Raw genomic sequence first — 15,781 nt, forward strand, 5'->3', positions numbered from 1 at the left:
GGCCCCTCCGAGGGCGCTCCTGGCAGCGTCGCGGGCAGGCCCATCTGTCCCGACTTAGATGTCAGCACTGCTGAGGCTACGTTTTAATTAAAGTTGTCTCAAAGCCGATGTCTAAAATAGGTCAGGCAGATCACAGTCTGGCCGCGCCTGCTGCCCTTAGCTGACTCCTGCCGGAGCCCCGAGGGCTCGGTACCGGGACGCGTCTGCGCGGCCGCCAGCCGCGAGGTTGGCGAAGCGAATCCCGCTTTGCCCGTGGCCGTACCCGCCGGCGAGGGCCGGCCGCAGCAGCAACGCCCCGGACCGCGAGAGCCCCGGCAGGCGCGCGGTGCTGAGGACCGCCGGTGAGCAGCCCTCCCGCGCACTCTCCTGCCCTCGTCTGTCCTCCTTCTCCAGCAGCAAGTCGCAAACACGGGCAATTGCTAAAATACACCGTTTACACAAAAAACTGTATTTGCATAATTTGGAGGGGTTAGTTTGTCTCTGGTAAATATTTACTAAACATTAACTACAGGGAGGGATGCTTGTTTTCTGGAGTTCACACTGTGGATCGTGCCGATATTTAGATTTCTATCTCGTGACAAAGTATCTATGGCTTCCATAATAGTTCAGCTTTTTCATGAGCACTTTTTTTAGCTTAATGGTCACTTTGAAATTTTAAAACTATGCCTTTTAAAAGCAAGGGCTGCAAATCCAGGACACCCATTTAAGCTTCATGTTCTGTGTTGTATTGATCCTCTCAAGCTCAGCCATCTGTCTCGGTTTTCTGCTGTATTTCTCACTCAGTTCGAGTGATCAACACATGATGGAAAACACGATGGAAAAGAATACACTGTAAATATAGATACAGTCATATTTCTATTGGTCAGGCTAATGGAGCGTTACCCACTTATGAGCAAAGATATTAATGTTAACAGGGCTCTGAGAACATGAAGTGAGAGTATAATGGAGAAAAGAAAGGCTGCAAAGCACTGAGTAAGCCAGGTGCTGGAAGACGTGGTGCTGGTGCCTCCGGGCCGGCGCGGGGCTGCGGGAGCAGGCGGAGGGTCTGCGCTGGGAGCACAGACCAGGCGCTTCGCCCTGGAGCGAGCCGGCAGAGATTCACTGCAGCACAAATTCTCACTGCAAGAGCAAGTACCAATGAAAGGAAAAGGCAAAAATGCTGTATTATTTTAGAATATGGATTTGAACACTTATTAAATGACAGAGAAAAGGGGACCATTTCCAGGATGGGAGGGGGGGAAGGCAGTCCTGCCTTGGCAGATGATGAAAGCCCCTGTCTCCAGCCCGCAGCCTACGCAATGCGAGCGTCCCCCCAGCCTCCCTCCCGAGAGCGCCGCAGGAAACGTGCGGCGGGAGCCGCGTTTGTACTCACTGCTCGCTGGGAAGAGAGGAGTTCCTGGACATAGTCTTTGGCGATAAGTCATAGTCGCTGTCCGATCTGTAGAGGAACGACTCCCTGCGCTGGCTGTGGCCCGGGAAAGTCGTGTGCAACACGAGGCCCGACGAGGAGCTGGCCTGCGGGTCCAGCGGGCTGCGGCCTGGGGACGGGCCATTTTCCACATCGAAGCTGTGAACAAAACACGCACGGTATCACGCGCGCCTGCCAAAAGGCGCCTGTCCGCGCGCCGCGCCGCGCCGCGCTCAGCTCGCCCGCCCGCCCCGCGGGGCCGGCTCTCGCTCCGCGCCCGTCGGCCCCGCGGTCTCCGCTCGCAGCGGCAGGCCCGGCACGGCCGCGGCGGGGCCGGACGAGGGGAGGGACGCACCCCGCTCCGGTCAGCACGGCGCCTCTCCGACGCGCGGCCTTCTCCCCGCGGGGCCCACAGATACACTTCTACCGCACGTGCGCGGGACTCCGCCGGAAGGTGAGACGCTTCCTTCCCAGGCTTTTTTCTCCACTACACCTACTCTGGCTGCTCTGCAGCAGCTGTCCCCCATTCGCTTTTGCAGCACAAGGTTTGAGATCCTGCAGGCAGGAAATCCCTCGGGAGGACGCGGCCGTTCTGCGAGCTGGAAACCCACGGCTGGAGCCGTCGGCCTCTCTTTTCAGATAAGTTTCACATCTCAGCCACTCGGCAAAATCAGCTCAGCCGATTTCACACAGCTGCGCTGCAAAATGGAGGACTGCCCGAAGCAGAACCCCGAGGCTTCCGTCACGGCTTACGCTATACACCCACTTTCTTGCGGTTTCGTAACTTGGCTGTCGCAACTCGCGGCCGAAGTCACTGCGGACTCTGCAGTAAGCGGCACCGCCCGTCAGCGCGGAGGAGAGGCGGGTCGGCCTCCTCGGCGGCGGCGTTCGGCTCCCGGCTGGCTGACCCGAACGCCGGCCGGGCTACGCCAGGCGAGCTGAAGGTGCCTCCGGCAGGCTCTTTGCTCTGCGCCGGCCGCCCGCGCCGCGCCGCCCCTTGCCCGGCCCGCCGCCTCACGGCCCGCTCGCCGAGCTGCGACGAACCCAGCCCCGTCCCGCGGCCCTCGGCACGCGGGGGAAGCCCACCGGCGCCTGTGCTCTGCCCTCGCGCTCGGTGCGGCTGAGGCTCTTCTGGTGTCCTGCGCTGCCTTACGGGACCCCTTTGCACGGCTTTACTCCAGCCACGTCTTGAAATCTGAAGGCACCAGTTGCTCCAGTAGCAATGAAACAGGATGTAGAAACAAGACCCTTCTCTAAGCTGCGGCAGAGCCTGAGGCCGCTCACCCGCGCGGGGCAGCCGCGCGGGAGCAGAGCGCTCGCGACGCGGGGGCTGCCCGGGGCGCCCGGGCCGCGCGGCACTGCTCCGCGGCAGAAGGGACGCTCTGCAGAAGGGACGCTCCCGTTTCTACTTTAGGTGCTTCTTGCTTCAGAAACCAATTCTTGAGGGAGTTTGCTTAGTCTCCTGCAGCTGACGCTCGGACTCGGCGCAGAAGTGAAATCTCGCGTCACAAAACGTACTAATGCAGGCAGAAAATGCCGGCAGGCTCACGCAGCCGCCGGCCTCCCCCATTCCGGCTGTCCGCCTTCCGATTCACCGCAGCACGCCGAGCCGCAGCGCGAGCCAAGTGGCACAGCGCAGGAGAGGCGTGCGTGGCTCCCCGCCGCGCGCTGCTCCCTGCCTGCCTGCCTGCCTGCCGACCGCTGCCCCCGCTCGTGGCGGCAAGCCGGCGAGGCTGGGCGCCGGGGGGAGCCTGCCGGCGCCCTGCGCGCCGAGCGCCCCGCGTGCCGAGCCCCCGCGTGCCGAGCCCCCGCGTGCCGAGCCTAGCTGCCGGTGGAGACGGCAGAGAGGGCCTGTGCTGCATCGCTGCCCGAGGAGGGCGACCACACACCCAACCGACAACAGCAAAAAGCGGGATGCACACAACCTTGAAGAAAATAAGGGAGCTTGTGCCCAGTTTCAAAGCTTACAGGTATCAGAATTATCTCGTCTTCCCGCATGAGCGCATGCATAGGCACAGAGATCACTGCCAGCACAGACCAGCGACCTGGGACCCTCCCGAAAGAGAAAGCAAACACCAAATGCAGCAGAAGGAAACGGCTGATGGAGACAGTTTCAGACAAAATCACTGATGTGAACATGCCGTCTCTGAACTTGGCCCTGCATCATTTATACAAAGGCCAAGCAGAACCTGGAGATATCTCTGGAGATCTTCAAGGCCCGCCTGGATGCAACCCTGTCTACCATGCTCTAGGTGACCCTGCTGAGCAGGGAGGTTGGACTAGATGATCGCCAGAGGTCCCTGCCAACCCTACTGATTCTGTGATTCCAGCCGAAGCCCTGTGGGATACTGACCAGGCAGCCCCACAACAAGGGGCTCTGTCCTCCTCGGGCAGCAGCCAGACATCCTCAAGGATTAAGCCTTCTACCTCCTGATCAGAAAACCTGATTAAAATCTAAATGTTATGGCTTAGCCTATCCATAGGTCTTCCGGTGTCCGTGGGAATCGCACTTACTGCATAGCTGAGAAGAAGTAGAGGAGCTGCTAGCAGGAGTCAGACTCTCCAGCCATTCAAATCCCAGGCACCAGCCGCAAGCTCAGTTTCATGTTTTGCAGAAACATTTCAGCTTCTTGAGTATCTCAAAACTAGCACGGCTGTCCTGGAGGAGCACTGTGCTGGGTGCTGCTTCCAAGCGGTTATCTCGCAACACCGGAGGCGGCGCAGGGACTTCCCCTGCAGCGGCAGCGACACGCAGCTGCACCCACTGTGGCGGTAGTTTGTGCCAGAGGCTGCTTTCTGGCCCTTTTAATTTAATTCACCAAATACTTTATATCAACAATGACCAACTGATGAATTAAGGAATAACTGATGAAATATCAGTAACAACACATTGCATGTCGGGCATTGCAAACTCTGCTTAAGCAATTATATTTCTAACATAATTATTTATTTTTGTGTGTGTGTGTTGGGTGGGGGCTGCAGATAATTATTTTTGATGTCTCCAAAAACTATTTACTAGCGTGGAGAAATACAGCACTAGGTCTCCTGACGGTTGCACTGTTCCTCATGGCGGTAGATAGAAGATAACTACTTTGTTCCTGTGCTATTTGCTCCTACACATGGTTCCTGAGAAGGGTGAACACAAGCACCAGTGCAAAGACATCTGGACTCCTGTGCAACCCAAATGCAGGGTGCTAGTGTAGTAAGAGTATGCATCAAAGGGGTTTCCTCTGCCTGCCATGCTTTATTACCAAGTTTACTTACCAGATTGCTTAAGCACATTTTGAAACTCATAGTGGCTCAATTAATAGTCTTTTCTTCTATTCTTTATTATCTGTTCTTTTACAAATGGCAGCTTGAGTACACTTTATTTCTGCCCACAAGATCAACACAAGCAAATTAGCTCTACAACTATGGTATCTACAAAGAACTGCCAGCAGAGAATTAATCCATACCTGTTCAGAAAATTAACTCTGATTCAAAACATTTTATTGCAAAACTTCCAAGTTTACTGACAAGAAGTGCAAATATAGCAATGAGCTAAATCTGGTCATTTAGTTGAGCAGGGCAGCCACTGGCTGTTTGCCGCAGTCAGGGGACGGACACAGCGATCCCCTTCAAAGGCAGAGTTCACCCATGAGGTTTGAAAAGCATCCGAAAAGCAAAGGGAGGGTGGCAGTGGCAAAGCTGATGGAGGAAGCTTTTGCAAAGATGGCTACAGGGCAGCAATGGAGCAAGTTTCCTAAATAGGGAAGATCTGTCTAAGACCTAATTTTGCTTGGTTTACTGTTGTATGGAGTCTGTACCTCGAGGAAGGTGGAAGACACTCAAATCCCTGTCCCTTCCCCTCTTTCATTTACCCTTCTCTTCCCTTCCCCCTCTTATATCATTATATCATTAAAAATGTTGTTCTCTACCAGGCCAGGCCCCTCCGGAGCCACTCCCACAAAAATTCCCACGCAAGCCCTGAGGGATTTTCCATCCCTTTGAAAGACAGAGCAGTTTCCCAGCTGGCGGTGCAGGAAGGAGCCTCGGCTCTCTATGACCTCTGTTGAAGGTGGAGGGATGTCATGTCTTGGCAAAGACGACAGAGCTCCCTAGGAAACAGTTTTCCACGCACCTCTCAAGGTTTCCAGAGCTGTAAAGTAGCTGTGGCTCACACTAGGATGAGCCACAGATATTTAGCTTCTTTCTGCAGGAACCTGAGAGAGAGACAAGCTGGCAGCGCAGCTCAGCACCTGCAGCCATGCCGTGTGGTCCATGCCTGCTGTAAGCCATTGCAAGCGTAGATGCACAGTCCTGGCTGCACATTGCCACGTGCTCCCCACGCCAGCCCCAGTGACTGGGAAGCTGCAGCACACATTGCACAGCTAACCCAGCTAGAAAGGCATTTTACTTTCCTTCTACAGGCTTTGCTTTCAGCCAGGTTGGCCCCCTCACTGGCTCACCACATTGCCACGTGAGCACTAGAGCAAGGAGGTGACACAACCACGGGGTCAGGGCTGGAAAAGGCCAGGACTGCTCTTTGCAGAATAGCCTGCCCTGAGACTCCTCACACTTCTTCAGCTCGTTGCCCGGTAGCCTAAGCGGAGCTCTCCCTGCCACAGTTCCGCCTTTCTCCGTCCCCCAGCAAGACCACACATTTCCATCCACTTCCCCTTCCTTGGGCCAGAGCCGGCGCTCAGCCAACCATCTGCCAAGCCGTTAAGTGAACAGAAAATTACTGACAAAAAAGGAAAAAACAACAAAAAGTGAAGGCTAATCAGAAGTTTGTGGTTATTTCTGCAAAGAGCGAGTGTTCATCTTTTTGTTCTATTTTGCGTGTGTTGCTACGCACTGGCAGGCTGGCTGTACAAAGAGTGAGCAAAGTGCTCCTCAGGATGGCCAAGACCCACCATCAAGTCTCTACTGTAGTGATTATTTCACAGGTACAGAAACTCAAATACCAGAAACTGTTATTTCCCCCAAACTACCCACTATCAGCAGAAGATGGCCTGATATGTGAAGAGCAAGAGTTTAGCCCTGGGTATTCAGCTCGCAGCTGCACTCTCAGTGTATCAGCTGCTCCTGGTCCATACCCTCATCTACCTGGAATTCCTTCTTCCTGCTGCGAAAATGGCTCCCAAACAAACATTGCTGAGATTGATAAGCATTGCAATTAGACTGGGAGGTTGCCCTCAAAGAGCTGCACTTTCCAACTAAATCATCTCGCTGGAAGTGAACTGCTGAGCTCCTTTGGAAAAATATCATCATTCCCATTCAGTGCAGCTTCACATTCCAGATATTCCATGGATTATAGGAGTTCTCACCAAAGCTTTCAGAACTGCACAGTCTTACCTAAGCGGAAAACAGTTGCATCTGTTTAGATAAAAATAAGGATGGCAAAGTACGAGGCACTACTACAGCGGGCTAGAGACAATTTGCTTTGCAGTTTGTCTTCAAGCAGGAGCACTAGCAGCAAAGACATCCTATTTATGAAACAAGAGCAGGCCGGTAGTGGAGCAATGCAACACATTTTAGAGGTAAAAATGAGTAAACATTTGATCTGCATTCCGCAGCGACGCCGGCTCCCGAACTCCGTTTGACCGCGCGGGGCGCAGCGGAAGCAGCGAGCTACGCCCCGGCGCAGGCTGCTCCCCTCCCGGTCGCCCCCGCCTCCGGGCGCCCTGGGTGCCGCCCCGGCAGGCTGGGCGGGCGCGCGGCAGCGCAGCAGGTGCCCTCGGCAGAGTGGGAACTGGCGTTTCTGCCGGGGGATACTGGGCCGCGTTTTGGTTCCAGTGGGGACGACTCCTGCATGCTTTTGATACGGGGTGGGGAGGGGGTATTAAAAAAGGAACGGACGCGTTTGCTGCTCCGCTGCGGCAGAGAGGTCCTCTCCTCAGCCATGGTCTGCTCTTTCACACCAGCACTTGTGCTTCCAACAGGTGCTGTGGTAAGTCAGCACTACTGTAATTTAAAATTGTGTTACATAAATGCATTCATCATAAATCCATTACCTAAGGTTTTTATAAATCATTCAAGAAAAGTTACATAAATATCTGTTCCACCTAGGAGACCTCCTCTAAAAAACGTTGCTGGTTTTATCACCTTGTTTTACAGCCTTGGGAACTCGCAACCCCTGCGACACCTAGGAGACCTCCTCTAAAAAACATTGCTGGTTTTATCACCTTGTTTTACGGCCTTGGGAACTCGCAACCCCTGTGACAATCACAGGTGGAAATGGTGTGTCCACAGCTGGCTGAAAGGCAGAGCTCAGAAGGTCGTCATCAGTGGCGCAGAGTCTAGTTGGAGGCTTGCAGCTGGTGGTGTCCTCAGAGTCTTGTTCCACTCATTCCTCAGTGACCTGGATTTTGGGAGCTCGTCCCACAGCGCCGCAGGGCTGTGGCCCGCGGGAGACGGCGCCGGGCCCTCCCTCCGGAGCTCGGCAAGGGCTAAACCCAACAGCAGCGCTCCCGACTTCCTCGCCCCCGCAGCGGGAAGCAGGGGCAGCGGGAGAGGAGGAGGCAGGCTCAGCCGGGGGACGAAGAGCGTCAGCGAACAGCCGGATATCGTAACGGCAGGGGAGCGCGCAGGAGGAAACGGACACGCGGCGGCGGGGAGGCCCCCGCTGGGCCGCCCTCGCCCCTCGTCGTTCCAAGAAATCCCGCGGAACTGCAGGAAGCGGGAGCGCCGAGGGGGACGGCAGGTGGCAGGCGTCAGCCGCGGCCGGGCCGCGCCGCGCGCCCTCCGGCCCCCTCCGAGGCTTCTCCTGCGACGCGCCGGTGAACGCGCCGTGCCTAGGCGCAGGCCCTCCGGCCCACCTCAGCTGAACCGCCCGGCGCAGCCAGGCTTCCCGCGTCCGCCTGCGAAGCAGAGAGCACGAGCCGACGCAACCACCCTGCTGCCCAGACCCGGCGGTTTTACCGGGCTACGCTACCTCCGCGCTAAAAACCGCGGCACCCCTTCGCCCCAGGGCACGCCGGCCCTGCGGACGCCCGTACCCCCGGCACCGGCACCGGCACGGCCCGCTGGCGCTGGCGTCCCTGCGCCGCCGGCGCCGGGGACCGGCCACGGCAGCCTCCCGCGCCGCAGCGGCCTCCGGCCTGGCAGCGCGCAGCTCGCGCGTACGCCCTCGCCGGCGGAAGCCGGCGCATCCCGCGCACTTCCCGCGCTCCGGCCTTTGGGCGCCTTGATCCACCTCTGAGAGCAGCCTTTGGGGCACGACTTCTCGGTGCAGTAGCGAAAAGGAAGAGACAGCAGCAGAAACACGTTCTCTCTGAATCGGCACTGCCTGCCAGCAGCCTTAGGATGCGATAAGCTTCATCTTAACAATTTTTTAAAAAGACTGCTTCCATGATTTTGATGCAATTCAGAATCATTTGAATAGTGAGTCACTGCAAATCACGTGGTTTCCCTGAGCGCTATGCAGCTCCTGCTTCTAGATTCGTGATATATAATACAAAGATAGACAACAGTCTCTCAAACAAGGCAGACACACGTATTTTTTTGTCTCTGTTACAAAGTTAGGCTTTTTGTGAGCACGGCAGCGCAGGTCCTACAAGAAGCGCTGCCACCTGCTCTGCCTCCGCAGACCCGTCCCGCAGGGTACCTGCTACTCCTCACCCTCCCGCTACGGTACTGTCTTCACTAGGGCCTCAAACACCTCCCGACACAGAGGACTGCAGGTAGCTCTGGCAGACTCTGCGAATGATGAAGATCCTCTCGCAGTCGCTACAAGCCCGTTTCTCACAATGTGCTAGCTGGATTTTAAAAAGCGTTAAGAGTGAAAAATGCTGTTTCTTACATCCACAGATCTGCACAAGCACGGCTGTTCCTCTCTGCTATCTAATTTTGTGCACCTGCTTCCCCTTAGGAGAACAGCTTGCTGCTTTTCCTAAATGTTTTTTTATGTGTAAAGGGCTGTGCTTAAACCCATGCTTCCAGCAGCACTTAATAAAACAGGCTCAAGCGCACACACGGGGCGTGCCTGAGCTGGACACCTCAACACCAAGGCAAACGCCGGAGCACAGGCGCTCGGCTCCGCGGACAGCGAGGTAAAATCCTCGCTTCGCTACCCGGAGTCACCTGCTGGAGGAGCCAGCCCCCTCGCATCAAGCGACAAGCAACACCGCTCCTAATCCAGCTCCCGCTAGAAGGTCTCTGACCAGCGTGGAGGGCTTCACACCCCCAAAATTGAAAGGGTGTCACAGTTACAGAGTACCCTCAATGTGGAGATACCTGCAGGGCTTTCCCCTTGTATCCGCAACGAGGAAGAATCTCTGCAGCACTGCTTATCTGCTTGCAGAAAGCTGCTGGTGTTGCTACAGCACGTGGGAGCCAAAGTCAGCGGCCAAAGCAAACCTCCCTGACGGTCCCTCGCCTCCGCTCTGCCCCCCGCACCTCCGGCACTGGTCATTTGTTCTGGAGCTGCTTGGTAATGTGCCACTAAGGGGAACATCTGGTTGCATCCGAGGGGCTCTCAAAACAGTGCAAATCCCTCCTTTACGCTTGTTTCTCATGTGACTTTGAATTACTTTTATTTCCAAAGCGTAAACATTCATTCCTCCTGAAATAAGGCTACGAACCTCTTGTCAGTCCCTCCCCAGCACGGTATTTCATAACCACCTGGCACAGAAAATCCAGCAGCACTCGCTTCAGGACTCGTAATGTAAACTGTCATCTGCTGCAAAACGTGTTATTAGGCCTCGGTGTGTATTACAAAGCAAAAATATATGTTTACTTGCCTTTGTTATCTCTGAATATAGAAGTTCTCTCTTCCTACCAGTTCTCTTGTTCAGCAGGTAAACTGGAGGCAGCACGAGTGGAGCCCCCGTAACGCCCGCAGCCCGCTTGACCCCTTGTCCGGGGTGCCGCAGGAGCTCTGCTTGCCTTATGATTAGCAACAGCTTGGACTCCCAAGCCCTGATTCAAATACCCTGATCCAAATAGGGAGAGCGGGGAGCTCGGGAAGCCCCTCTGCAGTGCTGGGGAGCACAGGACAGATGTACCGATGGACGGACAGAGGCCTCACGGCTCCCGCGAGCAGAGAAAAGTCATCCAGCCACCAATATAGCATGAGCGCTGTTGGGTCTTCAAGTATTTTACAAAGTGCTCATTTCGGTTTTTAAAGACCTATTCACCACGAAGGCCCAAGAACATGCTTGTTCAATAGCTGATGCAATTACTGCCTAAAACTCAGCCTTTTACACATCAGATGCTTGAGTCGTTACTTCACCTCATCCCCAGTCATTCATCAGCTCTAGTTAAACCTAATAAGCTGGAAAGCAGCTAGGAAAAATTGCTTTCCTCGTTTCCTGCCCCAAGGAAGGCCCCGCACCAGGGGGTCTGCAGCCGTTCGTCATGTCCGAACAGCCCCTGGGGATACGGTTGCTAAAGGACATAGTGGAGGTAAAAATGGTCTTGGATTTTCTTCCAGTGTGTGTGGGGGGTGTCCAAGAAATCTAACCCTTTTCATGCTTTCTGCAGATAAGCAGCTTGAAAACGTTATCCTGTAACAAGCTAACATCATGTGGTTGTTAAGTCGCTCAGAGAAGAAATCCTGAATTCTATAAATCAGTTGCTGTTTTTCCAAATGCACATCCTTGGCTATTTTATCATCTTACTATGGTTTTACTGCCTTAATCTCTGGAAAATACAGGGCACAGTCGAATCCAGCAGCCACCCTCCCCGTTTTCATTACCAAAAACGCGTGGCGGGGTGGGGGGAACCACTCCCAGCACAGGCAGCAATTCCGCTTCCTAAGGGATTTTCTTTTTCCTTCTGAAGATACTCTAAATAGCAAACTGCAGAATAGCTGCTCTTTCCCCCCACTGTTATTCCCCAAAAGAAGGCACTAAAAGCCCGGCCCCTTCCTGCTGTGAAGTGCTTGTCCGACTCGCCCAGCAGTACAGACCGTACTGAGGTTCCCTCAAAAACACAGCATCTGAACTGCTTTTGACAGTGATCTCAAGTCAAAGAGAAAAAGGAGAAAACAGTCTGACCTACTGCATGCTATATTCAGCCGACGCTGCTCCCCTCCTTCGCCCGGGCTCCGCCGCCCTCTGCCCCGCGCGCTGCCAGCCGCCCCGGGGCCGCCCCACGGCGCTGCTGCAGCGGCTGGGCTGGCGGGGCCTCCTCCCAAACACCCTGCTGCCCTGCCCCAAGGAGACCCCTTAAAGCTCGCTCTGCCCGCTACAGTGAGCGCACAGGTTCGCCGCGCGGCAGCACTGCTCGTGGCCCGTGTCACAGGCAGCGTGCAAACAGCACGACGTTCCCGCCTGGCCTCCAAGGAGACAACCGCCTTATTTTAGCACCACCTCTCTGCAAAATACGACTGCTCCTCCACGCAGATGTCTGCACTCATGTTCCCAGGCAGTATATATATTTATATATATATATATATATATATATGTATATATATATCTGTCTCTGCTGACTGTTACGGTCTGTTCAGCATCATTTGAGCTTTTACGATACATGCAAGTGCAATAACACTGTACAGACTCTCCTTCCCAACACGTAAGACAGGGGTGCTGCCTTGCGTGAGAGCAGCTGCACCCAGGGGCTGGCTCTTCCCAAAACCGCTCCTACCCTGAGATGTTTTCGGTAAGCGCATTCAGCAGCAATTTTCACTGCTGCTTCACCACAGTCTCAGAAAGTGGATGCATCAGGTCCCACGTGGCCTTTTCTCCATCAGGGTATTAGCAGTAACAAAAGAGGAATTATAATCACATATTGCATCTTTTATGAATGCACCTTAAAGTATCTCATCTACCTATTAAGTGCTATCAACATTCTTCCCAAAGCAGACAGTGTGTTAACAGCAAAGGCAAGAAACGCGCCCAGGCCTCAAGGGTCCCACAGAGCAGCCCCTGCTTCCAGCATGCACAAAAACATTCCCGTATCTGTATCTAACCGGATCAGCACGATGCTGCTGGCCAGAGGCACGGCTTATTTCACGCCGACCTTGGAAAGCGGGACGCCTGGCACGGCTCCGGTGGACTCGGCCTTTCAAACACGCCAGGGCGCTCCCAGCAAGCCTGCCGGCGCCGCCCGAGCTCGGCTGGCTCACGCGGGCCGCACCGAGGCAATACAAATCAAATAGCTGTTCTGATCTGCTGTCAAACAGGCTGGAGGTAGGAATAAAATGACAATAATTTCCAGCAGTTACAGAGACCACAGATTTTTCCATTCTACTTGGCTAATCTGAACTGGAAGGAAGGAAGGCCATCGTGTCATAAGATTTACAAATTTTCTGCGCAAATATGTTGAAGTACTCTGAGCCCACCCACAAGTACTGAAGTCAAGTCAAGCTCTGAATGTGGGGAATGCTATTGCACTAAGAACTGCACCAAGCCATTGCATCTGATTCGCAAAGTCACTATTTGACTGAGTTACTGGGTTGATTTCCAGAACTTGTTTCCAGGTTCTCTGCCAGCAAAGGGAGAATAAAATGTCCTAAGACTGTATTCAGATTATTAAATCCTTGGATTCTCCCAAAAATATTTGATTTAGTTAGGTGTATTTCAGGAAAATTTTACTTGCTTCAGGTCTGTCTGTACCCTTCACGCGTTATACCAATAGGGAAACACGGTGTACCTAGCAAATGCAAGGTATACTGATGTGATCTCAAGGGCAGTTTGCTTTATAGCTCTTATTGATCACTTCAGCTCCAGCAGACGCTTAATGCAAAAGCAGCCTCGCTGAAACCAAGAGCATCTGCCAAGTGGTACTATTTGAGGAGAAAATATTAAGGATGGAAAAATCCGGCCCTTTGGCAGAAGGAAGCACACTTACTCTTGCTAAGTGCTCAGGTCCTGACCAGACTGCCGGCGTACCGCAGGAACGAGGGCTGTCGACGACGCGGGAACATTCGTTATAACTACTTTATTGGCGATCGTGGTATTTTTGCTGCCCCTCCAGCAGGCGCGTGCAGAGCGAGGGCTCGCGGAGGCGCCTTGCTCTGCTCGCGGCGGCGCTGCCGGCGCCAGGCTTGCCCCCGCGGCGTGCGGCAGCCCCGCAGGCAGCTGCGCCCCGTGACCAGCGGAGCGGAGGCAGGGCAGAAGCTCTGCAGCACGTGTCACCTAGCCCGTGCCCCCGGTGACCTCGTCCCGGGCAAGGAGGCCCTCGGACCTCCAGCTGTGGCCGAGCTCAGGATGCCGGGCTTCTGACACCGGTCCACTACTGATCTCGAAACCCCTGCAAAGCAGGCAAACGGGATTACCTATGACCCCACTACATCCATTCTTTGGAGTTTTTAAATCTCAAATCTCAACAGTTACTATTAAATGATGATGAACTCTCCTATTCCTCCCCTTCTACAGAGCCTGAAGTGCCTGCTGGTGCTTCCTCCTGATCTCGGTCCCTTCCTCTCCATCCGTTTCACCACTAAACCCACCTACACCTTCCTCAGTCCTCGCTGTGACCTGTGACAGCCTTCCTTTCCAGCGTCCGCTTCTCCATCCGAAACAAGTCTGCCTGTGTGTGCCCGGGGCAGCCTCTCTGGGAGGCCCTTTGCCGACCAGCCTTGTCCCAGTTTTCTCACTCTCATCACGACAGTGTACAAATCTCTTCCTGCTCTCGGCTCCCATTGCTCATCTGAAACTCCCAGCTATCTGCTTTCTGTACGCTCACTTTCACAACCATCCTGTGACTCCTCTGGAGCATGTTTATGCTTGCAAGAGTCTTCATCTACTTATTACCAAATTATCTTCTTGCTGAAGTCCTACCTCAAATCATAATCCTTCCATAAAGCCCTTCAAAACAGCTTCTGCCAGACTCCTACACTGCCTCCACTCCTAACAACCTGTCATTAGACACGCTGCATCTGAACTGTCTTCGCTACATTTTTTAAAACCTCCTGGGAAAGAATTATTTCTCTGATGTGAACATAGATAGCGCACTGTTGGCACCCAAAATATCATTTAATAACACTTTTATTTTCTTGAAACCTGCAAAACTTCTCAAGACCTGCTTCAGGGCTCGGTTTGATCTTACTTAATTAGTGATCTCTTAGAAGTTCTATTTCATGTTGAAAATCATTTGATGGAATTACTATTTTGGAATCACTTACGATAAATCATAAAGCCAAATTGTTCAAAAGAAATAAAGACATGGGAGCACCGAGCAAAACACACTGCAGTCCCAAACTATGAATATGTTAAATGTAGCTATCAGTCACCAAGTCCAGTAGTAGCACACAATGCAAAAACACAGCCATAAGCACTTACAGCTTAGGAAAAAAATATTACTAGAATATTTACTACAATTGATTACAATTTAATAATGCAGTAGGTGAAGTATTCAGTGTGAGTAAGCATAAACGTGCAGGCATGGCACAAAATCATTTTATCTGACTGCATCTTAAGATTCAAGTCAACATAATAAAAGCTTCATTCTCGAGTTAACAGAATTTAGATATTCCAAACGTTTTATTGTATTTATAAAGGTTTGTACTGAGATAATGAGGAAAGAGTTGGTAGGGGCAATCAAAGTCCAAAATCGGCCTATTTAAAAAAACTGACAAATTGTGTGAGGGCACTGAATGTTGCAAAAGCAGAAGGCAGTAAACACAGATGAATTATTTCCAGGGACAAAAAGGGACGTTTGATTTCACTGAGGATGGGGACAGGCGGTGGCCGAGCGAGCCCGGCGGTGGCCGAGCGAGCCCAGCCGTGCCCGCCAGCACCCCCTTCCCGGCAGGGGCTCAGCCCGGCCCCGTTTGCCAGACACTGGTTTGCAGATCCGTAAGGACACCAGCGGCAGACAGCAGCGTTATTCCCAGGGCTCAGGCACGCGCAGGGGGAATTTAACCCTTCATCTACTGGCAGAAAGTCTGCATGTGTTAGGTCACAGTTAGCCAAATATTTTTAATTAGAGGGATGGATTAAAATTAGCCTGCTTAAACTTAGCATTAAACCACAGCAGGGGAAGGGCAGACTTCTGAAGCCGCACTTTGCTCCAGCCCGGCTCCGAACGCCCTTGCCCGGCGTGGGTAGCACCCTGGCAGACACCCAGTGGAGCACCCGCGCTGGGGAGGGCGAACATGGACCCCACGGGCACTGCCAAAGCTTTCCTCCTTGTTTTCCATGCTTTTGTTGAACTTGGGCTGAAGTCAGGCTCAAGCCCTCTTTCCAATAAGAAATGTGCCAGCTCCGAGCTTTCAGGTTAGAAAACCTTTCTAAAATGTGTTTATGTACTTGAAATTGGATGATGTCCAAGAAACCAATCAGTCACGGGGCTGGCTAGCTATCTGTCTGCCAGCCTCGGGGAGCGTCTGGAAAAGATCAAGATTACAGGGAGAGGGGAGGAGAAAAATAATGGGTATTCCCTTTCCACCAGTCAGTCAGAATAAAATGTGACAAGCTATATTAATAACCAGGCGTCACCCAGCAA

General features: G+C 53.4%; 1 protein-coding gene across 2 annotated transcripts in view; it reads right to left on the reverse strand.

The window, feature by feature from the left end:
- PDE4B (phosphodiesterase 4B) overlaps positions 1-15,781 on the reverse strand; it is a 168,838-nt gene that overhangs the window by 55,385 nt on the left and 97,672 nt on the right. The window contains exons 1-2 of one of the 2 annotated variants that reach the window (XM_062581006.1): positions 3,923-3,942; positions 1,373-1,567 (exon numbers count right to left, since the gene is read on the reverse strand). In XM_062581006.1, the coding sequence (XP_062436990.1) occupies positions 1,373-1,567; positions 3,923-3,927 (200 nt within the window). In that variant the 5' untranslated portion in view covers positions 3,928-3,942. Of the gene's footprint in view, positions 1-1,372; positions 1,568-3,922; positions 3,943-15,781 lie in introns of those variants that run through there. The other variant, XM_062581005.1, reaches the window with a different exon arrangement.

Source organism: Rhea pennata, chromosome 8, assembly GCF_028389875.1.
Source record: "Rhea pennata isolate bPtePen1 chromosome 8, bPtePen1.pri, whole genome shotgun sequence".
NCBI lineage: Eukaryota > Metazoa > Chordata > Aves > Rheiformes > Rheidae > Rhea > Rhea pennata.